This window comes from Pongo pygmaeus, chromosome 21, assembly GCF_028885625.2.
Source record: "Pongo pygmaeus isolate AG05252 chromosome 21, NHGRI_mPonPyg2-v2.0_pri, whole genome shotgun sequence".
Classification (NCBI taxonomy): Eukaryota; Metazoa; Chordata; class Mammalia; order Primates; family Hominidae; genus Pongo; species Pongo pygmaeus.
In genome coordinates, this window is record NC_072394.2 from 53,492,793 (window position 1) to 53,518,636 (window position 25,844).

The 25,844-nt window shown below is 41.3% G+C and overlaps 1 protein-coding gene and 1 pseudogene across 6 annotated transcripts in view; one reads left to right on the forward strand and one right to left on the reverse strand.

Moving 5' to 3' along the window:
- Positions 1-308: 308 nt before the first annotated feature.
- Positions 309-25,844, reverse strand: part of ADNP (activity dependent neuroprotector homeobox) — a 42,218-nt gene continuing 16,682 nt past the window's right edge. For 4 of the 6 annotated variants that reach the window (XM_054466498.2, XM_054466497.2, XM_063659084.1 and 1 more), the window contains exons 2-4: positions 15,219-15,331; positions 13,330-13,422; positions 309-5,766 (exon numbers count right to left, since the gene is read on the reverse strand). In XM_054466498.2, coding sequence (XP_054322473.1) covers positions 2,659-5,766; positions 13,330-13,422; positions 15,219-15,326 — 3,309 coding nt within the window. In that variant the 5' untranslated portion in view covers positions 15,327-15,331 and the 3' untranslated portion in view covers positions 309-2,658. Of the gene's footprint in view, positions 5,767-13,329; positions 13,423-15,218; positions 15,332-15,482; positions 18,551-25,844 lie in introns of those variants that run through there. The other 2 variants (XM_054466495.2, XM_054466499.2) reach the window with 2 other exon arrangements.
- Positions 16,287-25,801, forward strand: LOC129021587 (26S proteasome non-ATPase regulatory subunit 10-like; annotated as a pseudogene).

The window sequence follows — 25,844 nt, forward strand, 5'->3', positions numbered from 1 at the left end:
ATGACAAGGAACCAAAGATAGGATGAGAAAATGCTCTATGTGATGAACAGGGAGAGAAGCCACAGTCCTAGCTTGTCTGACTAGAACTCATTCCCACAAGAAAACCTGCAGGGCCAAAAACACACCTCCCCACCCCCCCGACCCCCACAAAAACAAAACAAAACACACCAAACCTCTGTAGGATACTTAGGTTTTCTCATGTTAGAATTGTTCAGCCTACATTTACAGGCATTCTCTAATTAGGTGGCAGCACGTTGCCATAGCCAACGATCTCCAGATTATTCGAAAAGCAAACAGTAGCAACAATATTCTTTTAAAATGGCTTTTATTGAGACACTTGTAGGGATTCTGCAACATTTCCAGTTGGGAATCTTTATTTCCAACTCTTAGGGTGGCTAAACCCTTTTCTGAATGCCAAAAGGCACACTCCCACCACCTTAATGAGGAAACACTTATCTGTCTCTGTTCCGACATCCAACTGGGACCTGGACCCCAAGCCCTGTGGTGTCTTGTACAAGTCTCATTAGTCCTCCACGTACAACTCAGAAGCCTGTTAATCAGGGAAGGTAATTTCCAAATAAATGTGAGCTGGCCTAAATCCAGCTGGTTATTTCTGATTTGGTAATCTGTAATATCTTAATTTGGGGGCATCCTGTCCTAAGTTTTGGCTGGTGCATGTAGAATTTATAATCTACCTGTATAACAACAGATGCAACATAGCTCTGTTCCAGCCCCAAATTCCTTAAAGGTTCTAGTCTATTCTTGCACTTCTTCCTGTACTGTTGTTGAGAAGCGTACCATTTTAGGGAGACGCTGGTCAAATCTCTACTCTCTGGTAACAGCATTAACAAGAGTCTTTTGGAAACGGACTCAGAAGTTATGGACATCAGCCACTTCAGACTTCTTTAGGCCAGTATCCTTGAGGTGACTGACCAGCCTCTTCACGGATTGGAGTTTCCCATCGTTTTAATTGCTGGAAATGTTGGCCTAATTCTGCTTCCTTGTAACTTTCTGCTTTTTAGCACAAGTTCTCTTGGGAATCTACGCATGGTAAAAATACCAGCTCCTTCCATCTTTACAGCCCTGTAAATGTTGTGCTCTTCAAAGCCTTTCCCTTAATAGCAAGAGGGCCAAGAGTGGCCATAGAGGCACAGAGCTGCCTGCGCTACAGTTGTTCCCATCGTAAGGTGAAAACGAACGCTTAACTTCATCTAGAAGAAAAAAACAAACAAAAAACCCATCAGGCTATTAAGATTCTGCTTGCAAATTAATGCCAATCCATGTTTACATTTTTTTTTTTTAATCATTGAGACATTTACATATATATGCAGGCTCTGCTCCTTAACAAAAGGTGAACTGAAAAACTCAAGGGTGTTTTTCGGTTTAAAAAAAACAAAAAACAAAAAACAAAAAAAAACGAAAAACAGATTTTGTACCAGGTGCCTCAAGAGAGAGCATTCTATTTGCAGATGGCAGATCTTGCGTTTTCCACAAGTTTCCTCTGTGACTGTGGCGGCCGTCTCTGATGAAAGAGTTATGGCATTAAATGGCAAAAGATATAATGGACACACAGGACTGTCATGTGTAATAAAGCAAATATTTACATTAAGCACAATACAGCAATTTATTTAGATGCTTAAAATGAATACAAAGGGAAATAAAGATCACAAAATTATACATACTACAACAGTGTGTCATATATTAGATGGTATAAATGAATCCACCTTGATGGTGCTGAACTAAAGATAAAACTAAATATCCAAAATGCAGCACTCATTGGTTTGCTGCTTCAACACAACACACTTTTATACAGATCTAAAAGGTGTCAAAATTAGTAGCTGCAAAGTCAATTCTTGCATGTAATTTTAGCTTAAAAGATTTCAGAAAACAGATCTGAAATACCAGTTTTTGTTTTTGACAGCTGTAATGTCAAGGATATTCAGAACAAGAAAAATCCTATAATACAAGAGAGTCCAGATATATATCTTACGTGGCTGGCCTCTGTTGCAAGATTGTACAAGGTTATGTGCAAAAACTAAGTCTGTCCAAAAAGTCCATACTAGCGCAGTTTTGAGCTTTTGCTAGGTAAACTAGATAGAGCGTTTATTACACAGCAAGGGCAACACTAAAAAAAGAAATCTATGATGGGCACACAGTAACAGGATCATGAGCATCACTTGAATAGGTCTAAAAGACTGTACAAATATACATTTCAACTATTCAGAATGAATACATGAAAAAAAATCGCTTTTCCCAAAGTCTACTATACACATTAGACTGGTAGCTTGTATGTTGGCCCTACACTACCATGTGAATTAGTTTAACGCTTCTCAAAGACATCTGACCAATCATTTCACAGAGGGAAAGAAATGTTGAAAAGGCAGATAAAATAAACCTCTGCTTTTCCTCGTGTGTATTCATGAGTCACCAGCTTATTGGTTTTTCACATTTAGTTACCACGTCTGTCAGAGAAGGTTCTGAAGCAAGATCAGCCTGTCGTGTCATAGACTTAGAAATAACCACTGGAACTGCAGCGGCCACATGCCCCGCAGTCCAACCAGTACTCACAAGGCAGTACCAGTGAGAAGACAGCTTTGCAGTCACACTGGAGATCAGTTCCAGGCTGCAGCATGTCACCAATGCCAGGGAACCTGGCACTTAGGCCTGTTGGCTGCTCAGTTTAACTCCGGCTAAGCTGCCATGCATGGGCTCAGCTACTCCATCAGTCATGTTGTCAAACTGTTCCCCATCCTCACTGTCAATTGTGCTATTCTGCCACTCAATCTGGGGGTTAGATAAGCGCTCATCATTCTCAGATGCATTCTTCCACTGTGACTGGTCCTTAGACCAAAACCCTTCAACTTTTCCATAGGAACTATTCTTCCATTTCAACTGCTCTCTGTCACCTTGCATGGTAGCCTTTTTTTTGGCAGCTGGCTTACTGCTCCTTGCATCTTCGCTTTGGGAAGACTCGTCAGACCAGGTTCCTGGTTTCATTTCGCAGGTATTGTCCTCAAAGTCTGACACTTGTTGGGATCCAGGCCCACTCTCAGATGGAGAAGCACCGTCTTTCCACTCAACAACATCGTCTTGGTCAACCTCACTATCAGATGCATTGTGCATTAGTTTGGTTGGTTCTTCAGTCAAATGAATAGTTTCGTATTTCGAACCATCCTCTTTTTGGTCTAGCTTCTCCTCAGATTCTAAAGCATCCTCAGGAATTACCTTCAGTACATGTTCCTCTGGGTTATCGTTAGAGATTTTAGGTTCAACTTCAAAAACAGGGTCAAAAGGGCTACCACTTTCATTGGATTCTTCTTCCAAATTTTCAAAACTGTCTGAGGAACTGTCATCTTCCTTCCCAAGGTTCAGCTTTTTGTCAGCAGTCTTACTAGCATTGACTCTGGAATCCTTCTCATCATGATTTTCAAATAGCCACTCGGCATCAAAATCCATCTCATGCTTGACTTTATTTAATTCTTTCATGTTAAACCCCAGCAACACGCCAGGCTTGTACTTTTCACAATCACGGACACACTTCTTCCTTTTGTTACTAAAATGGGAAGCGATGTCACTCTTCCATAACCATAAACTGGCTGCTAGCTTCTCAATTTCTCTCCTGGTGGGATAGGGCTGTTTGTTGAAATACTTTGTTAGAAAGCTTTTCCTGGCTTCATAGGAATCATCTTCATGACCCTTGGGGTCTAAAGCTAAAACAACAGGCTCTTCAGGCTTCTCTTCAAAGAAGCTGGGTGAATCACTATCATCCTCTAACTTTCGTTTTTTCAGTAAGGGAAATTCCATTTGCTCGTAAGTGCGCTTCACAGGTGCCAGACTTGGAGACTGATTAAGCCGAGAGGGTGCATTTGTCTTATCCTGGCCATTTTGGGTCTTTCCAACACCCCTGCAGTGAACTAGATGCAGAGTGATAGTCGAGGCGGTCATGTTGCTGGTATACACACCAAGGCAATGGATACATTTGTAGGTGAGCTTTTTCTCAACTGGATGAACCGTCTGAATAACTTGGTGCCTCTCTCGTAAGTGATGTGCAAGTGCATCAGATATGGGTCCTTTTAGGATTGAAAAGCAAAGAGGGCAAAGGGTTTTCCCAACATCTTTTTTATAGGGCACTGCAGCTTGAGGTGAACTTTTAACAGGGATATCTGCCTTTTCCTGAACTTTTGGCTGTGGCTTTGGAGGAACTGGAGGGTTATTTTGGGCATGATAAGCAACAGATTCAGCTGGGGCATCCCTCAGATTGTATGTAGTTACCAGGAGATGGATGTTAGTGTGACTACCCTGCTGCAATGTCAAATCAAAACTCAAAGTAGAATCTGTTTTAGGTCCCATCTCTTCATCAATGTGAACCATCCGCATGTGTGCGGCCATCTTTTCCACATCATTGAAAGTTGAACGGCAATATGGACAAGACAGACCATGAATTAACATATGGTTGAGCAGGGTATCTGTGGGTAAATAGCGATTACAGTAGAGGCATTTGCTAGTAAAATTGTGTATTTTCATAATGTAGTTGGCTACTGCTGGGACTTTCTCAGCTTTATGTTCTTTTTCGAAGTGCACACTATAGACATTTTCAGGAAAAAGCTCATTACAGATTGTACATATTTTCCACTTTTGAGTTGAGGAAGTGTTACCTGGGGGAGGGCCTGTGGCAGCTGCAGCAGGTTTGGAACTGGACTGACCTAACACTCTGGATGCCTGTGACTGAGAGAGGGAAGGAGACTTTAACTGGCCCGATGAGAGAGAAGAGGCATTAGCAGACTGCAGGGAGTATCTTGCTGGTGCCTGGGACCTCTGCTCTGACCCAAGCCCATAAGACCTTCCATTTCCACTTGGAAGTAATTGCTTTACAGACTGAGATTGCTGAGGAATGGAAACTGGTGCGTTGCCACCTAGACCCAGTCTCATTGACTGACCAACACTGTAACCCTGGCCTACAGATTTGACCCCATAGTTGTTCTGCTGCAGATGAACACTGGACATCATGTTGACTCCTGTAGAATTTAAGTTAGGCTTTGGTATTGAGAGTCGATTCACCATCTGCTGTGATGGTAAAGACCGGACATTTCCAGAAGCAAGGGAACCGATTCTTGGTGGGAGTCCCATGCTCTTCTTGTCTTGAGGTTTGGGAGCAATTAGCATCAAGGGTTTGGATCGGGGAACCACTACATTTGTGTGCCCAATCATGGCAGTGACCTGATAGCCTATACGTTCATGGTCTTCGATGACATGCTGTACCAAAGCTTCATAGGACTTTGGCATGAAAAGGCATCGCTTGCAGTGAATACTACTCTCTTCTCGGGCATTTGAGCCTAAGGGGACTGCCCCATTGAGTGATTTTTCTCCTGCCTTTGCTATGTAAGGTGCTGCCACATGCTGAAAATGTTCCCTGTAAATGTGCTTCCTAACTATTTCGTAAAGAGGATCTCGGTAAGTGCACTTCTTACAGTAATAAACAGCTTGCTCTACACTGTCAGCCTGCTTAGGTTTAAGGCCATCATTTTTGTTTTTATCTTTGAAAGTGCTGAGGCTGCTACTTGGTGCGCTGGCGTTCGGAGCATGAAATATTTTAATGTGTGTTTCCAAAGTCTTTTTGTCTGCATTGAAGGTACAGTAGGGGCAATTAAGGAGAATCCTATTTTCAAAGTCTTCACTATGGACATTTCGGAAATGACTTTTGTAGGCAGAGAAGAATTTTGAGGAAAATGGACAAGCGCTGCAGCAGAAAGGTTTTGTCCGATAGTCCTAAAGTAAACACAAAAACTAGAATTAGAATGCCACTTCAGATAGGCAGTTAACAGATTCCAGATCCCCCCCAGGGCACTCTTAATAATGCACTGATTAATAATGCGGTGGCTCACGCCTGTAATCCCAGCACTTTGGGAGGCCGAGGTGGGTGGATCACCTAAGGTCAGGAGTTCAAGAGCAACCTGGCCAACATGGTGAAACCCCATCTCAACTAAAAATACAAAAAAATAAGCTGAGCGTGGTGGTGGGCGCCTGTAATCCCAGCTACTTCAGGAGGGTGAGGCAGGAGAATTGCTTGAAGCTGGGAGGTGGAGGTTGCAATGAGCCGAGATCGTGCCATTGCACTCCAGCCTAGGTGACAAGAGCAAAACTGTCTCAAAAAAAAAAAAAAGCACTGATTTTAGTATGTTTTTTTCCTTTTGTTTAGTAACTATAAAATAGAAACTCAAAAAAAAAAGCTATCTTAAACCAAATATTTTTTTCAGTGTAAATTAAAAAGTCAATGCTAAGTTCTTTCTCAATGTTTAGGGGAAAAAAGTCACATTTTAGCTAAACCAAAGACAAATGACTTCAAGATAAACATTTTGCAGCTAGAAATAACAAGAATAACCTAAATGAAGGAAGTTGCTAAAGACTTCAGGTTTACTACACAGTCATGTGTTGCTAAACCACAGGGATGCATTCTGAAAAATGTATCATGGTGTGAAATCCTCGAGTGTATTCACACAGACCTAGATGGTAGAACCTACTACACGCCTAGGCTACATGGCATAGCTTATTGCTCTTAGGCTACAAACCTGTACAGCATGTTTCTGTACTGAATACCACAGGCAATGATTAACACAATGGCAAATATTTGTATGTTTAAACATAGCTGAGCACAGAAAAGGTATGGTAAAAATACAATGTAAAAGATAAATGATACCATGAACAAAGCTTACAGGACTGGAAGTTACTCTGGGTGAGTCAATATGAAAGCCTGGGACATTACTGTACACTACTGTAGACTTTATGAACACTTAGGCGACACAAATTTTACTAAACAAAAAAAAAATTTTTTTTTTTTTTTTTTTTTTTTTGGAGACAAAGTCTCACTCTGTTGCTCAGGCTGGAGTGCAGTGGCACAATCGGCTCACTGCAGCCTCAACCTCTTGGGCTCATGCGATCCTCCCACCTCCGCCTCAGTCCTGGGGACTACAGGTATGTGCTACCACACTAGGGTAAATTTTGTAGAGACAGGGTCTCCCTCTGTTGCCCAGGCTGGCCTTGAACTCCTGGGCTCGAGCAATCCTCCTGCTTTGGCTTCCCAAAGTGCTGGGATTGCAAGGCACTGTGCCCAGCCCTAAAAAATATTCTTTCTTCAATAATAACCTCAGCTTGCTGTGGTTTATACACTTCTAAATTTTTAACTTTTTGACTCTTTTGTAGTAATACTTAGCTTAAAACACAAACAGACTGGCCGGGCACAGTGGCTCACGCCTGTAATCCCAGCACTTTGGGACGCCCAGGCGGGTGGATCACCTGAGGTCAAGAGCTTGAGACCAGCCTGACCAACATGGTGAAACCATGTGGAAACCTTTACTGAAACCCTACCTTTACTGAAAATAAAAAAAATAGCTGCGTATGGTGGCAGGCACCTGTAATCCCAGCTACTCGGGAGGCTGAGGCAGGAGAATCACTTGAACCCAGGAGGTAGAGGTTGCAGTGAGCCAAGATCACAGCACAGCACTCTAGCCTGGGCAACATAGAGAGACTCTGGCTCAAAAACAAACAAACAAACAAACAAACCACCCCCCCCAAACACATTGTACAGCTGTACAAAAATATTTTCTATCTTCATATGCCTATTCTATAAGCTTTGAAAAAAAATTTTTTTTAAAAACTTTCCCAGCACTTTGGGAAGCCAAGGCAGGTGGATCACAAGGGCAGGAGTTCGACACCAGCCTGGCCAACATGGTGAAACCTCATCTCTACTAAAAATACAAAAAATTAACCGGACGTGGTGGTGGGCGCCTCTAATTCCAGCTACTCAGGAGAGTGAGGTTGCAGTGAGCTGAGATCGTGCCATTGCATTCCAGCCTGGGCGACAAGAGCAAGACCCCGTCTCAAAAAAAAAAAAAAACCAAAAACTTTAAAAACATTTTTTTTTCTTAAAAGCTAAGACACAAACGCATACATTAGTCTAGGCCTACAGAGTCAGGATCAACAGTATCACTCTCTTCCACCTTTACATCTTGTCCCACTGGAGGGTCTTCAGGAACAGTAACACACATGGAACTGCCATCTCCCACGGTAACAATGCCTTCTTTTGGATAACAGTGGAAGGACCCGCCTTAGGCTCTTCTTGAGGAGGTGTCACACTTATCAAGAATAAGTCCACGGTGCTTTGTTTCCTTTTTTCATCATAGATTTGATTGTAAGCAGATAACGAACCATGAATATTCTTCTCTATTAATAAAAACCTTTTGGTATTGAGATCCATGTTTTCAAACTTTTTTGTTGTTGTTAAGACGGAGTTTTTTTGCTCTTGTCACCCAAGCTGGAGTGCAATGACACAATCTCGGCTCACTGCAACCTCCGCCTCCCGGGTTCAAGCGATTCTCCTGCCTCAGCCTCCCCAGTGGCTGGCATTACAGGCGCCCACCACCACACCCGGCTAATTTTTTTGTATTTTTAGTAGAGACAGGGTTTCACCATGTCGGCCAGGCTGGTCTCGAACTCCTGACCTCAGATGATCCACCCGCCTCGGCCTCCCAAAATGATGGGATTACAGGCGTGAGCCACCAAGCCTGGCCACGTGTTTTCAAACTTAAGGAACTTGCTGAGGTCTGCACTGTTAAATCCTTCACTGTGAATTTTCTTGAAGGTTCTTCTTTTGCTTTTCCTGCAGTTTCCTTTTCTCTTTCCTCTTCACCTATGCGTTCTTGTTCTAGTTCCCACAGCTCCTCACCAGTCAATTCTCAGGAATCACCTCTAGGAGCTCCTCTGTTGTCCTCATCCACACCCAGGTTAAAGTTGTTTGCCATCTCAACCACAGACTTGGTGATTTATGCAAATCCTTTTAAGTCATGGACAAACTTCTTGAGTGTATTCTTCCAGATGTCATTCATACACTCCTTGATGACATCAACCCAAGCCCAAGCAAGATTCTTAATGCAATCACAGATATTGCAATCCTTCCAGAATTGTATCAGAATCTTCTCAGTGTCTCCCTCAGCTGCGATGACAGGATAAAGGCCTTTCTCAGATAGTACGCCCTAAAAGCTGCTGTAACTCCATCAGTTGGATCAAAGAGGTGGTGTTTGATACTGGGATGAAAAACACCACTTAAAGGAGGCATTTGCTTATCACTGACAATAAGCAAAAGCTTGAAGGGTATGTTATTCTCTCAATACTACTTCTCCATTTTGCAGGCATATCTATTCAGGAGGGCATCTTGAAAGAGGAGCTGGGTCACCCACAACTACTTATGTCTCCTGCAGTGCACTGGCCAAGTGTGTGTGTATTGATATGCTTGAAGCCCTTAGGGTTCTCACCGTGCCAAATCACAAAGGCTTTCTATTTGTGGCCTGCAACACTGCCCCCAAGCAAGACTGTCATCCCCTTAAAAGCCTTGAAGCCTGGCATTGCTTTGGTCTCCTCATGGATCAAAGTCCTTTCAGGCATCTGTTTCCAGAACAGAAAGGTTTCATCCATATTGAAAATTTGTTCTGGCAAGTGATTTTCCTCCAGACTCAGCTTATCTAGAATTTCCCAAAATTCTTCAGCTGCCTTTACATCAGCACTCACAAACTCACCACTTTCCCATTATGTAATGAGTAATGATTCTTGAATTGTTTAAACCACCCAGAACTAGCAGTAAATTCAACATCACAGCCAGGTCCAGCCTTTTCTTTCAACACCTCAAACACACTTTTTGCTTTGGGATCATTATGGTGCTGAGAGGTACACAGCACCGTGTGCACCTGTGTCTGCTCTTCAGTCCAGGTCATCAGAAGCTTCCGTGTGTCTGATAAAGGCCCTTCTTGAATTTTTGTTAGTCTCATTGCCTTCAATGAAGCAGATGCTTTAACAGCTTCTGTCACTTTGTTCTTGTTCTTCAAGATCATAGGTATGGTAAAATGGGACAAGCCTGACTGGCAAGAAATAACCATCACTGATTCTCCACCTTCGTAGCCCTTAATCACTTCTAATGGTTTCCAAGTCAATCACTCAACATGGCCCCTTACTGGCAACATTATGGATTTTGTATGCTTAGGGGCCATGATGAACAAAATGCCATGAGATTAAACCATGCACAAGAATATGATGCAATCAAGAGACACAGTGAACACAAGCTGTATGAGGCTGCTACCAGTTACCATGAAAAGCTGTTTTAAAAAGTAGGAGTACACTCTAAAATAAAAAGTATATATAGTAAATACACAAACTGGTAATACAGTTAATTGTCATTATCAGGAAGTCATGTGCTGATGTTTCTGTCTAGTACAGACTGCATATGCGACTATGTTCCCCCAAGATTATAACGGGGCTGAAAAATTTCTGTCACCTAGTATTTACTATATAGTTGACCCTTCAACATATAGGTTTGAACTGCTTATATGTGGATTTTTCCCAAACAAATGTAGATCAAAGATACAGTATTCTTGGGACGTTCAAACTTCTTATACAGAGGGCTAGCTTCTGATATATGCAGGTTCTCCAGGGCCAACTGTGGGACTTAAGTATGCAAGGATTTTGGTAATGAGGTTTTTTTTTTTTTTTTTTGAGATGAAGTCTTGCTTTTGTCCCCCAGGCTGGAGTGCGATGGCACGATCTCAGCTCACTGCAACCTGCACCTCCCTGAGTTCAAGCGATTCTCCTGCCTCCCCTGCTCCCACTTCCAACCTCGAGTAGCTGGGATTACAGGCACCTGCCACCACACCTGGCGAATTTTTTTATTTTTTAGTAGAGGGGGGGGTTTCATCATGTTGGCCAGGCTGGTCTCCAACTCCTGACCTCAGGCGATCCACCCGCCTCAGCCTCCCAAAGTGCTGGGATTTATAGGCATGAGCCCCGTGCCCGGCCAGTAATGAGTTTTTAATCATTATTTGAGTGTACCACTTACTTCTATATTTTTTTTAAAAAAAGTTAACTCTAAAACAGCTTCAGCCAGATCCTTCAGGAGGTATCTAGAAGACGACACTGCCATCACAGGAAATGATGGCTCCATGTGTGTTACTACTCCTGAAAACCTTCAGTGAGACAAGCTGTGAAGGTGGCAATGGTAATACCATTGATCTTGACCCTGTGTAGACCTAGGCTAATTATGTCTGTGTCTTAGTTTTTAACAGTTTAAAAAGTTAAAAAAAAAAGTTTAAGACTAGGAAAAAGCTTGTGAGTATATGAAGACAAAATATTTCTATACAGTTGTACAATTTTTTTTTTTTTTGAGCGGGGAGCAAGGTTCATTATGAAGAGTGAAATGACAAAGCTTCCGCAGTGTGGAAGGGGACCCGAGCAGGTTGCCGTGTTTATGTTTTAAGCTAAGTGTTATTACAAAAGATTCAAAAGTTAAGAATTTTAAAGTTTTATTTTTTATGTAGCCTAAGTGTGTTTATAAAGTCTACAGTGATGTACAATAATGTCCCTTCATATTCAGTCACCACTCAGAGCAACTTCCAGTTCCACAAGTGCCCAATACAGGTGTACCAATTTTTCTTTTATATTGTATTTTTACTGTACCTTTTCTACGCTTCACTATGTTTAGAAACACAAATACCATTGTGTTAATCACTCTTCTAGTATTCAGTATATAGTATTCTCTTATAGTAACATGCCATACAAGTTTGTAGCATAGGAGCAACAGGCCATACCATATAGCGTAGGGGTATAGGAGGCTATACCACCTAGGTCTGTGTTAAGTACCCTTTATGATGTTTGTACGACAATGACATCACCTAACAAGGCATTTCTCAGAATGCATCCCATCATTAAGCAATGCATGATGGTATTATATGCTGTAAATAACTGTATGTGCTATACTTCTATATGACTGGCAGCACAAGTGTGTTTACATTAGCATCACTACAAACATGAGTCATATGTTGCGCTATGATGTCATCAGGTAGCAAGTTTTTTCAGCTCAATTATATTCTTATGGGACCACTGTTGTAGATGTAGTCCGTCACTGACCAAAATGTTATGTGGTGAATGACTGCGGTAAAATTCAGGGCCCAGAATGTTTTAGTGCAATTAGACAATTACAAGAGATAAAGCTATATCTTTTATTCCTTTCCCCATTATGGATAAATTTTCATAGAAAAAAGGCAAATCTCCATTTTTTCCTCTGATTAAAGTACAGTGTAGTATCAGATTCAGCGCTGATCAAAAGAAAGACTGATTTGAAAAGCTGGCTTTCTTCTATAAGCCTTGCTGTTCCTTCTCAACCAAGAACACTTCAAAAGAGCTAATGAAGTAATAGCTGCTTTGATTCAAATCAAGAAGTTAAATAAAAATGTCCTACAGACTGTGAGGAGGGTGTGGTATTTAAAAGCCAATAATACATTATAGAATATACTGGTATCAAAGAGCAACTTTCAGAATTATGAATGTTGAACACTTATGCAGTCAGTCCTTTGATGAAGGCAGGTGAACTGACATGCTTGGCAAGAGATTATCTTTTCTCCCTAGAAACCTACTTGTTTCAGATACTGGTTTGAACCAAGATGAAATACTCTGCTTCTCCTCAAAGCTCAACTCTTCTTTAGTATTCAGCTATGAGGCTTTCAGATTGATAAAACTGAATTAAATAAATGACGTGTCCCACTGGAAAGCATTCTCATTCTAAGACTGCTGGTTAGTACCTTTGCCTGGGGTATTTAAAAAAAAAAAAAAAAAAAAAAAAGTCAAATATCTGAGTACTAATTTCCTGAAAAGTATGTTCCAATAGATGAACAGATCATTAACGCAGAATGAGAATCACTCCTAAAATAGGTAATGGTAAAAATTAAATTGACAATTATCTCTCTCTATGCAGAAGGAAATATCACCTATATGACATCATCATCATCATCATCTATTGATACTTGCTGGCACTGCTAATATTGTTTTTAATGCCAATTTGTAAAAAGTTTTCTCTCTCTGTCACTGACATCCTACAGAGTCACTTCCCCAGGCCTCCCACAGAAGTTGGGTGCCATCAACATAGGGAAATAAGAAAAGCTTAAATGTAAGGAAGGGTCTTGTCTTTTTCTGTGCAGAAAAAACAAGAATGGCAACACAGATGCAGAAAAACAGAGCCAGAGCACTTTTAAGGGAAATGGTGGGATACAGCAGGCTTCGTAACTTTTAAGTAACAAAATTTTGTTTCTTCTTACACCTCAAGTTTTAGTCCAATGACAAAAAAGGACAAAAAGTTTTTCTTAGTCTTCCCACTGGTCGGGAAAATATGAAATGAATTTTGACACTTTCGATGTTTGGCACTTGCCCACAATCACTGCACTGCTATAAAAGGCCTAGAGCTGAAAAGGGAGTATACCAAGCATGCTGCCGTCTGAGGAAGTCTCCTGTGCCACTTACCTGGTTTTTCGTAAGTGAAGGGTCCCACAGTCCTACATCCTCCCATGTAGTGTTTTTCAAATAAAAGTCATTAGGTTCAAATTGTTTAAAATCCTAGAAAACAGTGAAATAAGTTTACAAAAACATAGTGGTATAAACGCTAACCCAATCTTACATGTAAATCCCACCTCTTAACTAAGATGGGGAGAGGCACAGGAAAACCAACGTCAACAAGGACTTAAACTAGGAGTGATAAGGCTCTTAAATATAAAAAGGCATATGGAAGTTGCAGTCTACATTTTCTATCAACCAACCACTTTCCTGATGGTCAGTCAGGTTTCCAAGGAAATTGCTGGAAGTTCTAATTAAGTAAAAAATTCAGCCACACACTAATATCAAAGCACTTTTCATTAGAGTACTGTACTCTAACTCATCAGTTACAGTACTGGAATGGTGTCTAACAATGTTTGCTTATAGCACTGCAAATATGATTTCTGGTTCTGTGCAAAAAAAAAAAAAAAAAAAAAAAGAAGATTTTTTTCGAGGGGAGGGGGCAGGAGATCAGATCAGGAAGAAAACTCAAATTTCAAACCCAAAAAGGCAGAAAGAAAGCTATTCAAAGAAAGTTAAGCAGTATGATGTTAAATTTATACTCTCCTGTAAAAATTTAATGGTCCACTTCCCTCCACACTAGGAAGATTAAAAGTCTTAGGGTAAAATCCCACTTGTTCCTAAAAAGTTCACAGTTCAAGGTGGAAAATGAAGTCTACACATAAATAATCATAGGAGGAACAAATCAAATGCATGATAGAAAATGTACTGTGATGTTGGCATTAATTATTTCTATGAAGATGACCCCACAGAGTGCAAAGTGAATGGACTGTTTCATTTGGGCAGATCTACCTGAACTTTGGGGTTGGAGAAGCGCTACTTCCACACTTGGAACAACATAACTAGAGAAGTCAACTTTTGAGCAGCTTCAGTTTCCATGACATACTCTTCAAGTATTATTAGTGGAACTCAAAATAAGAAAACCTGTTGTATGAATGAATTTGCTTTTTTACTTCCAATTCCCTTCAAACACTTACTGATCACCTATTATGTGCAAAACACTGTGCTAGGTGCTGGGGCTAAATGGATAAACAAGGTAGCTATGTTCCCTAGCCACCTAGAACTTAAAGGTTAGTGGGGGAAACAGCTTCAAACATTTCTTTTCAATCAGGGGCTCTGACCAACAAACCATAAGACCTGGAACAGTGAGATGCTGAAAAGGAGGAGACCACTGCATGGCTATCCCACAGAGCTGTTATAAAGCTCATAGAATAAAACAGCTTGAAAAACAGTTCATAAAGCCCAAACTGTTATACAAGGGGGAAAGTAATAGTCTATGATGGGTCAAAAGGGGCAACAAATGCTCAAATCCTAAGGAAAGAGACAACAAGCACCCACACAAGCATGCCTCAACAATTAGAAGAAGGTCAACCAGAACATTCAGGCGTATCAGAATGAGAACAGGCTTTGAGTCCCACAGACACTGCCACTTTCTCAGCTGCAAGGCTGGGCCTATTTATTTGTTCTTCATCTGTGAAGTGGAGATAAGAATTGCTACACTGCCTCCCGCCTCCATGGTTGTTCTAAGGATTAAATGTATAGACAACTTTACGGCACCTAGTTCAATGTCTGACATGCTTAAGTCCTCAATGGTAGCCTTTTGCTTCAGGATGCAAAAATGAAAAAGCCCATTTTAGGGAGAAAGGCACAAGTTAATGCTATTAAGAATGCTTTCGTGAAGCTACTACTGTGGCTGAAATTCAGAATCACATCTAAGATTTAGCCATCTTGGCCACTGACACAAAGTAATGGATCAGAAGCTGAGTCATGTTAAAATTTAAAAATGACATGCTACTTACTTCTATATGTTCTTTACAGTATTCCAACCCAATGTCACTAAGTATTTTTTTCACAGTTTTCCGGGCTTTTCTTAAACTGCCAAGATTGTTGACAGGAAGTTGGAACATAGTTTCTATTGGAAAAAAAAATTTAAGTCAAAGTCAAAACACGTACAACTTGTAATATTTACTAGTTCCACTGATGATAGGATCATAAACCCTACCCATCTGACAAAAAAGGTGCATAGATATCCTCATCTAGTGTGTACACACACAGACACACACCTGCTTTCATGTGCATATGGCTTGATGTATCCATCCATCCATCCTTCCTTCCTTTTTTTAAGACAGAGTCTTGCTCTGTCGCGCAGGCTGGAGTGCAGTGCACTCATGGTTCATTGACTGCAGTGCACTCATGATTCACCATAGCCTCAACCTTCTGGGCTCAAGTGATCCTCTCACCTCAGCTTCCCAAGAGGAAGGGACTCCAGGAGTATGCCACTATGCCCAACTAATTTTTAAAATTTTTTGTAGAGACTAGATCTCACTATGTTGCCAAGGCTGGTCACAAACTCCCGGACTCAAGCCATCCTCCTGCCTTGGCATCCCAAAGTGCTGGGATTATAGGCGTGAGCCACTGAGCCGGGCACATATCTACTGTATTTTGAATACTTAAAGCAGGCAGGCAAAATAAGTACTCTCTGATTTTCCCAGTTTTTAACAGGACATTTTGACTATGAGTCTAATCTGGCACACTTCTGATAAGACTTAAAAAAAACAGTTCAGTAATGAACTTCAAGTTGAAAATCAGAGAAATACTAGCAATCAATTATTTTTAAATCAAGTGTTAGTGCTTTTCTCATTTTGATGTTGAACATCTGAAAACAGAAAAATGCTTACCAGTTCATCATCATTACAGTTTTGAGTGCCAGGGTAAAGAGGTTTTTGTTGAATTGGAACTGTCCTGCCTACTGCTACGGTATTCTTAAAACAAAACAAAACAAACCAAACCAAACAAACAAAAACCAAAAACCTTAAGTTTCTGTATACTCCCCAAACTAAATACAGTAATGATATGTGACTCGACCAATGCATGCCCCCACTCCACCCCTGCCTGCGACATACCTGGGCAAAGGTACCCAAAAATGTTAACTGTTACAGACTTTAAGGAGGATACTTTTGAAAAAATGAAAAGCCTGTATGTGTGTAAGGGAACTCAAGAATTATTTTAATGACCTAATACATTAAATTAGAAATTCATATCAACTTTCCCAAGTTCCTTAAAACAAAAGTTTGTCTTTAATGAGAAAATAAAATTAGTAAAACTTGGGCAGTTGAGAATATGTATGGTTTCTAATGAGATCATAAATGCTTCCCATAATATGGTAAAAATTTATCAATTTTTAATAATGCAAATCTAACACAATTTCGCAGGATATAAAGTAGTTCTAAAACCCAAAACAGCAAAAACAAAAGGCAAAGCACCAGAAATTAAAATTTAATATATGCAAATCCAGTTTTCTAATTAATAAAGGCTGTTACTCTGTAATAGCAATATCATCTGTAAATGGCAAGTCAACTAATCCAAATGTAATAAAATGCTGCCTCATTTATTATTCTAATCCAAAATCAACGTTAACTATAAAAAATGGAAAATAAAAGGATAAAGAGTGAAATCTACCAAAATCAAAGAGTAACCCCTAGAAATTTTGAAACTGGGTATGTTACCCTAACTTAGAAGTCTCAAAATATTCTATATGAAATACCAAAGTCTAATTGGGGCCAAAAATGAAAAGTATTTCAAAAAAACCTTCTGGGCCTTATACTGAAGATAGAATTGCCGCTCACTATGAAGCAATGACTATGGTGTCCCCTGCCCTCTCTGCTATGCTAATAATCTGCATATTGTGAAGCCAACTACAGACTTAGAAGTCACTTCTGATATAAATTAAGACCAAATCAATTATTTTTTGTCCAAATTTTATTGCTAAATTGTTTTAAACCATCTTTTGTGGTGGCTTAAAACCAGCAAATTCTTTATCACTTGCTTAATTTAAAACAGTTACTACATGCTGTGCGTGGTGGCTCGCGCCTGTAATCCCAACACTTTGGGAGGCCGAGGAGGGCAGATTACGAGGTCAAGAGATCGAGACCAGCCTGGCCAACATGGTGAAACCCCGACTCTACTAAAAATACAAAAATTAGCTGGATGTAGTGGCACGTGCCTGTAATCCCAGCTATTTGGCAGGCTGAGGCAGGAGAATCGCTTGAACCTGGGAGGCAGAGGTTGCAGTGAGCCAAGATCGCACCACTGCACTCCAGCCTGGCGATGGAGTGAGATTCCGTCTCAAAAACAGACAAACAAAAAACAAACACAATTACTACAAACCAGGTCTTTCAGAGAGAAGCACATGCTAGAAAAATATTTCAGAAATACAGAAAAGTGTCACAGGCTAATTCTGAAGAAACCAGGTATTAAAATGGATGCCCACAGATACCTAAGACTGGGAAGAGACATCTTGTTTCTCTGTTCATTTCATAAACTCTCTATGGGCCAAAATTTAGTTCTTTGGGAACTTCCTGAGTTAACTCTGCTTCACACTTCATAACAGATGTGTCCAGAAGCCAGCCATTAATGGTTTCCCTGCCTCCTAGATGAGTGGCTCAACAATCTCAGAAAAACAAAGACATAAAAGATTTGGAAATGTGGCCACCACTGGGGTCATTAGTCTATAGAAAACATAAAAAAGAATCAAGCGGCAGCTTGGGGGAAAGAAAAACCCATTCTTCTAAGTGCCTACCCACAGCTTAAAAAGTCGGTTTAAGACATTAAGATGAAGCATCTCACTGCCTGGTAAGTATTTTTTTCTGAAAAAGTGAGTATGCCCATAAGGGAACTTAGTTGTAAGAAACTTGTAATTTATAAAAAGCGGTATTTCAGCCACAGAGTTGGTGTTGGGTTTACTTATCTATTTTGAATTTAAAAGGCTTATAAATAAAGCAGTGACACTGCTTATTGGGAAATGCTGTACCAAAAAATGTTATTTTGCTGTAGGCTTGGCAACTAGGAGAAATCTGTATTTTCTTTTTGAGACAGGGTTCCACTTTTTTTTTTTTTTTTTTTTTGAGACAGTCTCGCTCTGTCACCCAGGCTGGAGTGCAGTGTCACGATCTTGGCTCACCACAAGCTCTGCCTCCCAGGTTCACACCATACTTCTGCCTCAGCCTCCCGAGTAGCTAGGACTACAGGCGCCACCACCATGAGCGGCTAATGTTTTGTATTTTTAGTAGAGATGGGGGTTTCACCGTTTAGCCAGGATGGTCTTGATCTCCTGACCTCGTGATCCGCCCACCTCAGCCTCCCAAAGTGCTGGGATTACAGCCACCGCGCCCGGCAATTTTTTTTTTGAGACGGAGTTTTCCTCTTGTTGCCCACGCTGGAGTGCAACGGCACAATCTTGGCTCACTGCAACCTCCACCTCCCAGGCTCAAGCAATTCTCTTTCCTCAGCCTCCTGAGTAGCTGGGACTACAGGCGCGTACCACCACATCGTGCTAATTTTTGTATTTTTAATAGAGACAGGGTTTCACCATGTTGGCCAGGCTGGTCTCAAACTCCTGACCTCAGGTGATCCACCTGCCTCAGCCTCCCAAAGTGCTGGGATTACAGGCATGAGCCACTGCGCCTGGCCAGAGTTCCACTTTTCATCCAGGCTGGAGTGTAGTGGTGCAATCATAGCTCACTGCAGCCTCGACTTCCTGGGCACAAGTGATCTTCCCACCTCAGCCCCACCAGGCAGCTGGGACTACAGGTGTACACTACCTAGATGCCTGGCTATATTTTGTGTGTGTGTGTGTGTGTTTTTTTTGTAGTAGAGATGGGGTGTTGCCATGTTGCCCAAGCTGGTCCTGAACTCCTGAGCTCAAGCGATCTGCTGGCTTTGGCCTCCCAAAGTACTGGGATTACAGGTGTGCGCCACCATGCTTGGCCAGGAATCTATGTTCATGTTAACTCAGAACATTCTACATCTTTCAGTGTAAAGATTATAATGCTCTTCATATGCATATTTCTGACATTCCTAATAACCTTGGAAATTCCATAATCTCCCTTTCTCCAGAACAAAGTGTGCCCTCCCTGCATTTGTTCATGGAGATCATTTCTCTAAGATTTTGTCCATTTGCAGCTGAAATAACAGTCATATGCATTGGCACCTTCAAAAGCATTTGCAAAGATTTTTGTTGTTTTTTTTTTTTTTTTGCTTTAAATACGTTTCTCAGTAGATCAAACAAGCACACAATTCAGAAATATAAGCAAAGAAGGCTTCCTTCTCACTCTTATCCCTCCAGCCACGCAGCTCCCCATCCCAGAAGGGGTCACTGTTACCCTTTCTTGTGAGCTTTTTGAACTATAAGAAGCCAAACAATTCTTTGGAAAAAAGTTTCAACCAAACTCTATCAGTCAATCATTATGGGTGATAAGAAAAAGAAGAGAAGGACCCTATGTTTCTTTGCGTCTACTGCTTGCTGTTAAGAAACCTAAGTTCAAATCAATAGCTGGCTCTAGTGTTCATTAATGTTATCTAGGCTGGGCGCAGTGGCTCACGCCTGTAATCCCAGCACTTTGGGAGGCCAAGGCGGGCGAATCACGAGGTCAGGAGATCGAGACCAACCTGGCTAACATGGTGAAACCCCATCTCTACTAAAAATACAAAAAATTAGCTGGGCGTGGTGGTGGGCACCTGTACTCCCAGCTACTCGGGAGGTTGAGATAGGAGAATGGCGTGAGCCCAGGAGGCAGAGCTTGCAGTGAGCCGAGATCGAGCCACTGCACTCTAGCCTGGGCAACAGAGCAAGACTCTGTCTCCAAAAAAAGAAAAAAAAAGGTTATCTATTTGATTCTCCTTTATAAATGTGGACAAGGGATCCATACTTAAGTAACTGAGGGGTGGGAACAGAATAGATAAGAAATTGTCTCTGCCTGAAATTCAGGGCCCTTTCCTCACTTTTGAATGCAAAGAGAGCTAAAAACTAAAATATAGGTAATTATTACTCTTAGGGAGAAAGAAACCTTAACACTAATGCTAAAAATTGTCCCAGAGATGGGTTTTGACATGCAGAAGGATAGCTAATCCTTTCTCTTTTGCCTCCTTATTAGGATGGCCATTAAAAAAAAAAAAAAAATTGCCGGGCATGGTGGCTCACGCCTATAATCCCAGCACTTTGGGAGGCCGAGGCGGGCGGATCACCTGAGGTCAGGAGAGTAGCCTGACCAACATAGAGAAACCCTGTCTCTGCTAAAAATACAAAATTAGCTGGGCATGGTGGCGCATGTCTGTAATCCTAGCTACTAGGGAGGCTGAGGCAGGAGAATCACTTGAACTCCAGAGGCGGAGGTTGCGGTGAGCCGAAATTGCACCATTGCACTCCAGCCTGTGGGAGACAAGAGTAAAACTCTGTCTCAAAAAGAAAAAGAAAAAAAAAAAAAAAAGAAATCAGATGAGCATCATTATTCCAATACCAAGGAGAACTAGCTCCCTTCAGCCAAACCTTTCAGCTCACGACATAAAAAAGGAAAAATATCCAATTTAACAAACTCATATATTGTTCATCTGTTAGACAGTCATTTTCAGAGCACTTGCACTTAGCCACTCAACTGTGCTAGGAATAGAGAGATGAGTAAGACATGGTTCTTCTTCCCCTTCAACAGTCGATTTCTTCCAGCCTAGAATACACATAGCCAGCCCTCAATCAGTAGGGTTTAGACACTTGTTTTTGCCTGCCCAGCCTCCTCTTGGAAACGCCTCTGCCACGATTGATGGAAGACAGAAAGTCACTTTTCCAGCAAAGCAGAGTATACATGACTCAGTTTGACTAGTTAAGAATATTTCATCTATGTAAGATAATGACCAGTAGAGTTGGACATGTCCCCCAAACAGCGGTGACAGTGACGCTGAAAAGGAGAGTTGGGACCTGCCATCACATGAAGGAAGCAAAGGGAACAATTTCTATTGATATTGTTTAAGGTCCTCAATCCAGCTGTGCCCGAAGAACAGCACTTCCCTATGCCAGCCTTTCCCAATATATAAACAAACACATTATCGTTTCTGCCTAAGCTAAGTTCATGTCACTCACAACCAAAAGTCTTGACAGACCCACTGGGCAGGCGGACACAGAAGAGAAAGTGAATAATTAAGAGGGAAGACAGGGCATTTATGCAAAATAATTACACTTGTGAACTGGGTCTAGTAGAAAGAACAGGAGTTTGTAAGATGAAAGTTACTGCAAAAAATGCTTTGGCTCTGATTTCATCAAGTAAAAAAAACAAAACACACTATATGAAAAGAGTTAAACACCCTAAATTCTAGAAGAATTCAGAGAAAGCTCAATGAACTATTAATAACAAAATTAACATTTGCAAGTGATTTATGACTGAAAGTAACTAGGTGTGGGTGCAATGTCTCATACCCATAATCCCAGCATGTTAGGGGGCCGAGTTTGAGACCAGACTGAGCAACACAGCAAGACCTATGTTTCTACAAGAAAGCATGGGTGTGGACCTGTGGTCCTAGATATACAGGGGGCTGAGGTGGGAGGATCACTTGAGCCCAGGAGTTCAAGACTGCAGTGAGCAATGATCATGCCACTGCCTGGGTGACAGAGTAAGGCCCTGCCTCTAAATAAATAAATAGAGAGTAACTAGCTTTTTGGTAAGCACATGCCATCTGATGAACTACATGTAAACATTCAATTATTATTATTTTTGAGAAAGGGTCTCACTCTGTGTTACCCACGCTGGAGTGCAGTGGTATGATCACAGCTGACTGCAGCCTCAATTCTCCGGGCTCAAGCAACCCTTCTGCCTCAGCCTCGCAAGTAGATGAGACTAGAGGTATGCACCACCACATTCAGCTAATTTTTAAAAAAAATTTAATAGGGGTCTTCCCTATGCTGCCCAGGCTGGTCTCCAACTCTTGAGCTCAAGTGATCTTCCCACCTCGGCCCCGCAAAGTGTTGGGATTACAGGTATGGGCCACCGTGCCCAGCCAACGTTCAATTTTGGAGACTAACACTGTTGAGCGAACTAGCCATACTCATTCCTATTAGTCTTTGCAAATTATACCCACATCTACTGATTAGGGCCCAAACATTAATGTTTTACTAATCCAGGCCCATATCCTATTCATGTGCTTTCTTACAAAGCAAGAGTCAGACAGCTGGAATGAAAATCTGAGATTCATCTAGGCCCTAGGCTACAGATAAATTAAAACCATATGCGCATGATATATGTATCTGTGCAGAAACTTTTTCAGTTTAAGTCCCATCTATTTTTGGTTTTGTTGCTTGTGCTTTTGAGGTCTTAGTCATGAATTCTTTGCCTAGACCAATGTCCATGAGAGTTTTCCCCAGGTTTCCCTAGTTTCAGGTCTCACTTTGAGTCTTTTTTCTATCTTGAGTTGACTTCCGTATACCGTGAGAGATAGGGGTCTAGTTTCATTCTTCTGCACTATGGCAATCCAATTTTCCTAGCAACACTAACTGAAAAAGGTGTCCTTGTACATTATTTGGGTGATGGATACACTAAAAGCCCAGATTTCATTTCTTTTCTTCTTTTTTTTTTTTGAGACAATTTCACTCTTGTTGCCCAGGCTGTAGTGCAATGGCATCACCCAACAGATGACAGTCCCAGTTTAGCAGGCTCAAGGTAAGGTCTGCAGGATCTGGCACACCAAGAATTAGTGGAGCTTGTCTATGGTAGTTCTGCAGAGCTACCACATCAAGGATGGCACCATATAGTCTGTATTTTTAGGGGCAGAAAAAAAGCAGAAAAGCATTTACTAGTATCATCTGAAAGAAAGACAAAACAAAAAGATAAGCCTGTTTTAGATAAGCAAAAGACAACCCAGCTACCTCTGAACAGGCACAGATAAGCCAGAAGAAAAAAGCTAGCCTCTAAGTCCAACTTGTCCAGATTACATTTTAAACTACTCCAAGTGAGGATCTAGTGTGTCATAGTGTGTCCTACTTTCCTTCAACTGCAGGTGTAACTTTGCCACTTTATAATGTTCGGGAACCAAAACCTGAACATAACCCAAAGTGATGACTAATGTATCAGTTACACTAGTGAATGCAAAACTTTCATTTCCACTAAGAAAAGCATATCTAATATTGCACTGAGAGCTACACAAGGATCATTACTTCTTCCTGGTTAACACCTAAACATAACTTAGCCTAAACTAGTGATTTTCAGACCTCATTTTTTTGAGACGGGAGTCTCCCTCTGTTACCCACGCTGCAGTGCAGTGGCATAATCTCAGTTCACTGCAACCCCTGCCTCCCAAGGTTCTAGCGATTCTCCCACCTCAGCCTCTCGAGTAGCTGGGATTACAGGCACGCGCCACCAGGCTGGGCTAATTTTTTAAAATATTTTTAGCAGAGATGGGGTTTCAGCATGTTGGCCAGGCTGGTCTCGAACTCCTGACCTCAAGTGATCTGCCTGCCTTGGCCTCCCAAAGTGCTGGGATTACAGGTGTGAGCCACTGCACCTAGCTTCAAACTTTTTATTTTTTAAAAGCTGTGAAACCCGTTTCCAAAGGAATCCTAGGTGAAATATAAAAAAGATAAAAACTAGAGGTGCTCAGGTTGAAAGAGAGAAAAAAAAGATTCCCTGCCCCCAAGTACCTCCACGAAATAGTCACTAATCTAAACTAAGCCCATGATGCAAATTTACGCAAAAGCGGCAGGTTACTGAAATGTAGAATCCGGGCCTAGTGGGCAATCAAACCAAAGCATGAAGTTTGATGGCTATAGCAGAATTCTGACAGTTTACTGAAAATCTTCACCAAATATTATTAGTCTGATCAAAGTATGAAGTGATAGGGAATCCACAGTAAACCTAAAGGATCAGAAAATAAAGTTCACACTGTGATTTTTTAAAAAACATTTCTACCCTAAAGTTGTAAAGAAAAACACAGTCTCTCTGGGATTATCTTTTACCTGGGGTTGGAAGAATAGAAGAGTGTGGAATCAAGGGCTAGGAATGACGCTATTACTAGTGAAGAAAACGGCAGCTGTCAGGATGGGCGCCATGGCTTATGTCTGTAATCCCAGCACTTTGAGAGGCCAAGGCGGGCGATCACTTGAGGCCAGGAGTTTGCGACCAGCCTGGCCAACATGGCGAAACCCCATCTCTACTAAAAATATAATAAAATTAGCTGGGCATGGTGGCACATGCCTGTAATCCCAGCTATTTGGGAGGCTGAGGCCTGAGAATCGTTTGAACCCAGGAGGTGGGAGTTGCAGTGAGCAGAGATCACGCCACTGCACTCCAGCCTGGGCAACAGAGTGAGACTCCGTCTCAACAAAAAAAAAAAAAAAAAAAAAAAAAAAAAAAAAAGGTAGCTGTATTTTCTAAGTTAATAAAAATTAGGAAGACAATCAGGCTACTACAATATAAACAATTTCACTTTTTGATAACATCAACCCAAGTTACTATGTAAGAATTTCAGATCCTTGATATTTAAATTACTCCAATTGATGCTGATGCAAGAAATTTTATATTTATCTTATAACCCCCACTGGGGTTTAAGAGTAAGATTTTTGAAGTTTCCTTAAACCAATGATCTAACTAAAAAATGTTAAGTTATGCTGGCAATTTTCTAAGAGGGACAAGCATTTGATTCTCATGAACAAAATCAAAGCATCAGTTAACTGCTACCTGTGACGATAATTTTATTTATTTAAAGAACAGATTTTGTTATGTCTGTGTGGAAACATTTAGTACCTGTTAAGATAGAAACTAATCAGAAAGAAAACATCAATCCTGGGAAAGCAAAACAGAGGGGTGTGTGTCTAAACTTATGGTCTGCAACTTGACCTACAGAGGGAAGCTGGAGGAGGTGAAGGAGAGGATTCTGCCCAATAAAACCCCTGGCTATGAGAACTGGCCAGGACAGAAGTGCATTGCATTGGGCATGCTCAGCCAGACATACATAAATTGTTGAATTTTTGTTTCAACTTGGAGTGCCAGTAAATGATAAAGACTATGCGAGATTGGTCTCCTCTTCAGATTGCTGTTTGTGCTGGCCAGAATGAGACTGTAAAAGCCCTTCTGGGAAAAGGTGCTCAAGTGAATGCTGTCAATCAAAATGGCTCTACTCCCCTACATCATGCAGCTTCCAAAAACAGGCATAAGATTGCTCTCCTGTTACTAGAAGGTGGGGCTAATCCAGATGGTAAGGATCATTATGAGGCTACAGCAAAGCACCAGGCCACAGCCAAGGGTAACTTCAAGATGATTCATATCCTTCTGTATTACAAAGCATCCACAAACATCCAAGACACTGAGGGTAACACTCCTCCACACTTAGCCTGTGATAAGAGTGGAAGAAGCAAAACTGCTGGTGTCCCAAGGAGCAATATTTACATAGAGAATAAAGAAAAGAAACCCCGCAAGTGGCCAAATGTGGCCTGGGTTTAATACTCAAGAGAATGGTAGAAGGTTAAACAGCTTGGATTTCTTCTTACTTTCTATGTTGTGATACTGTCCCCAGTGTCCTGGAAACTAACATACTTGGGCACAGGACATCATCTACAAATGTTTTCTCACCTTCAAAGTCTCATGAACATGTTGACTGTTGTTCCTGCTGAG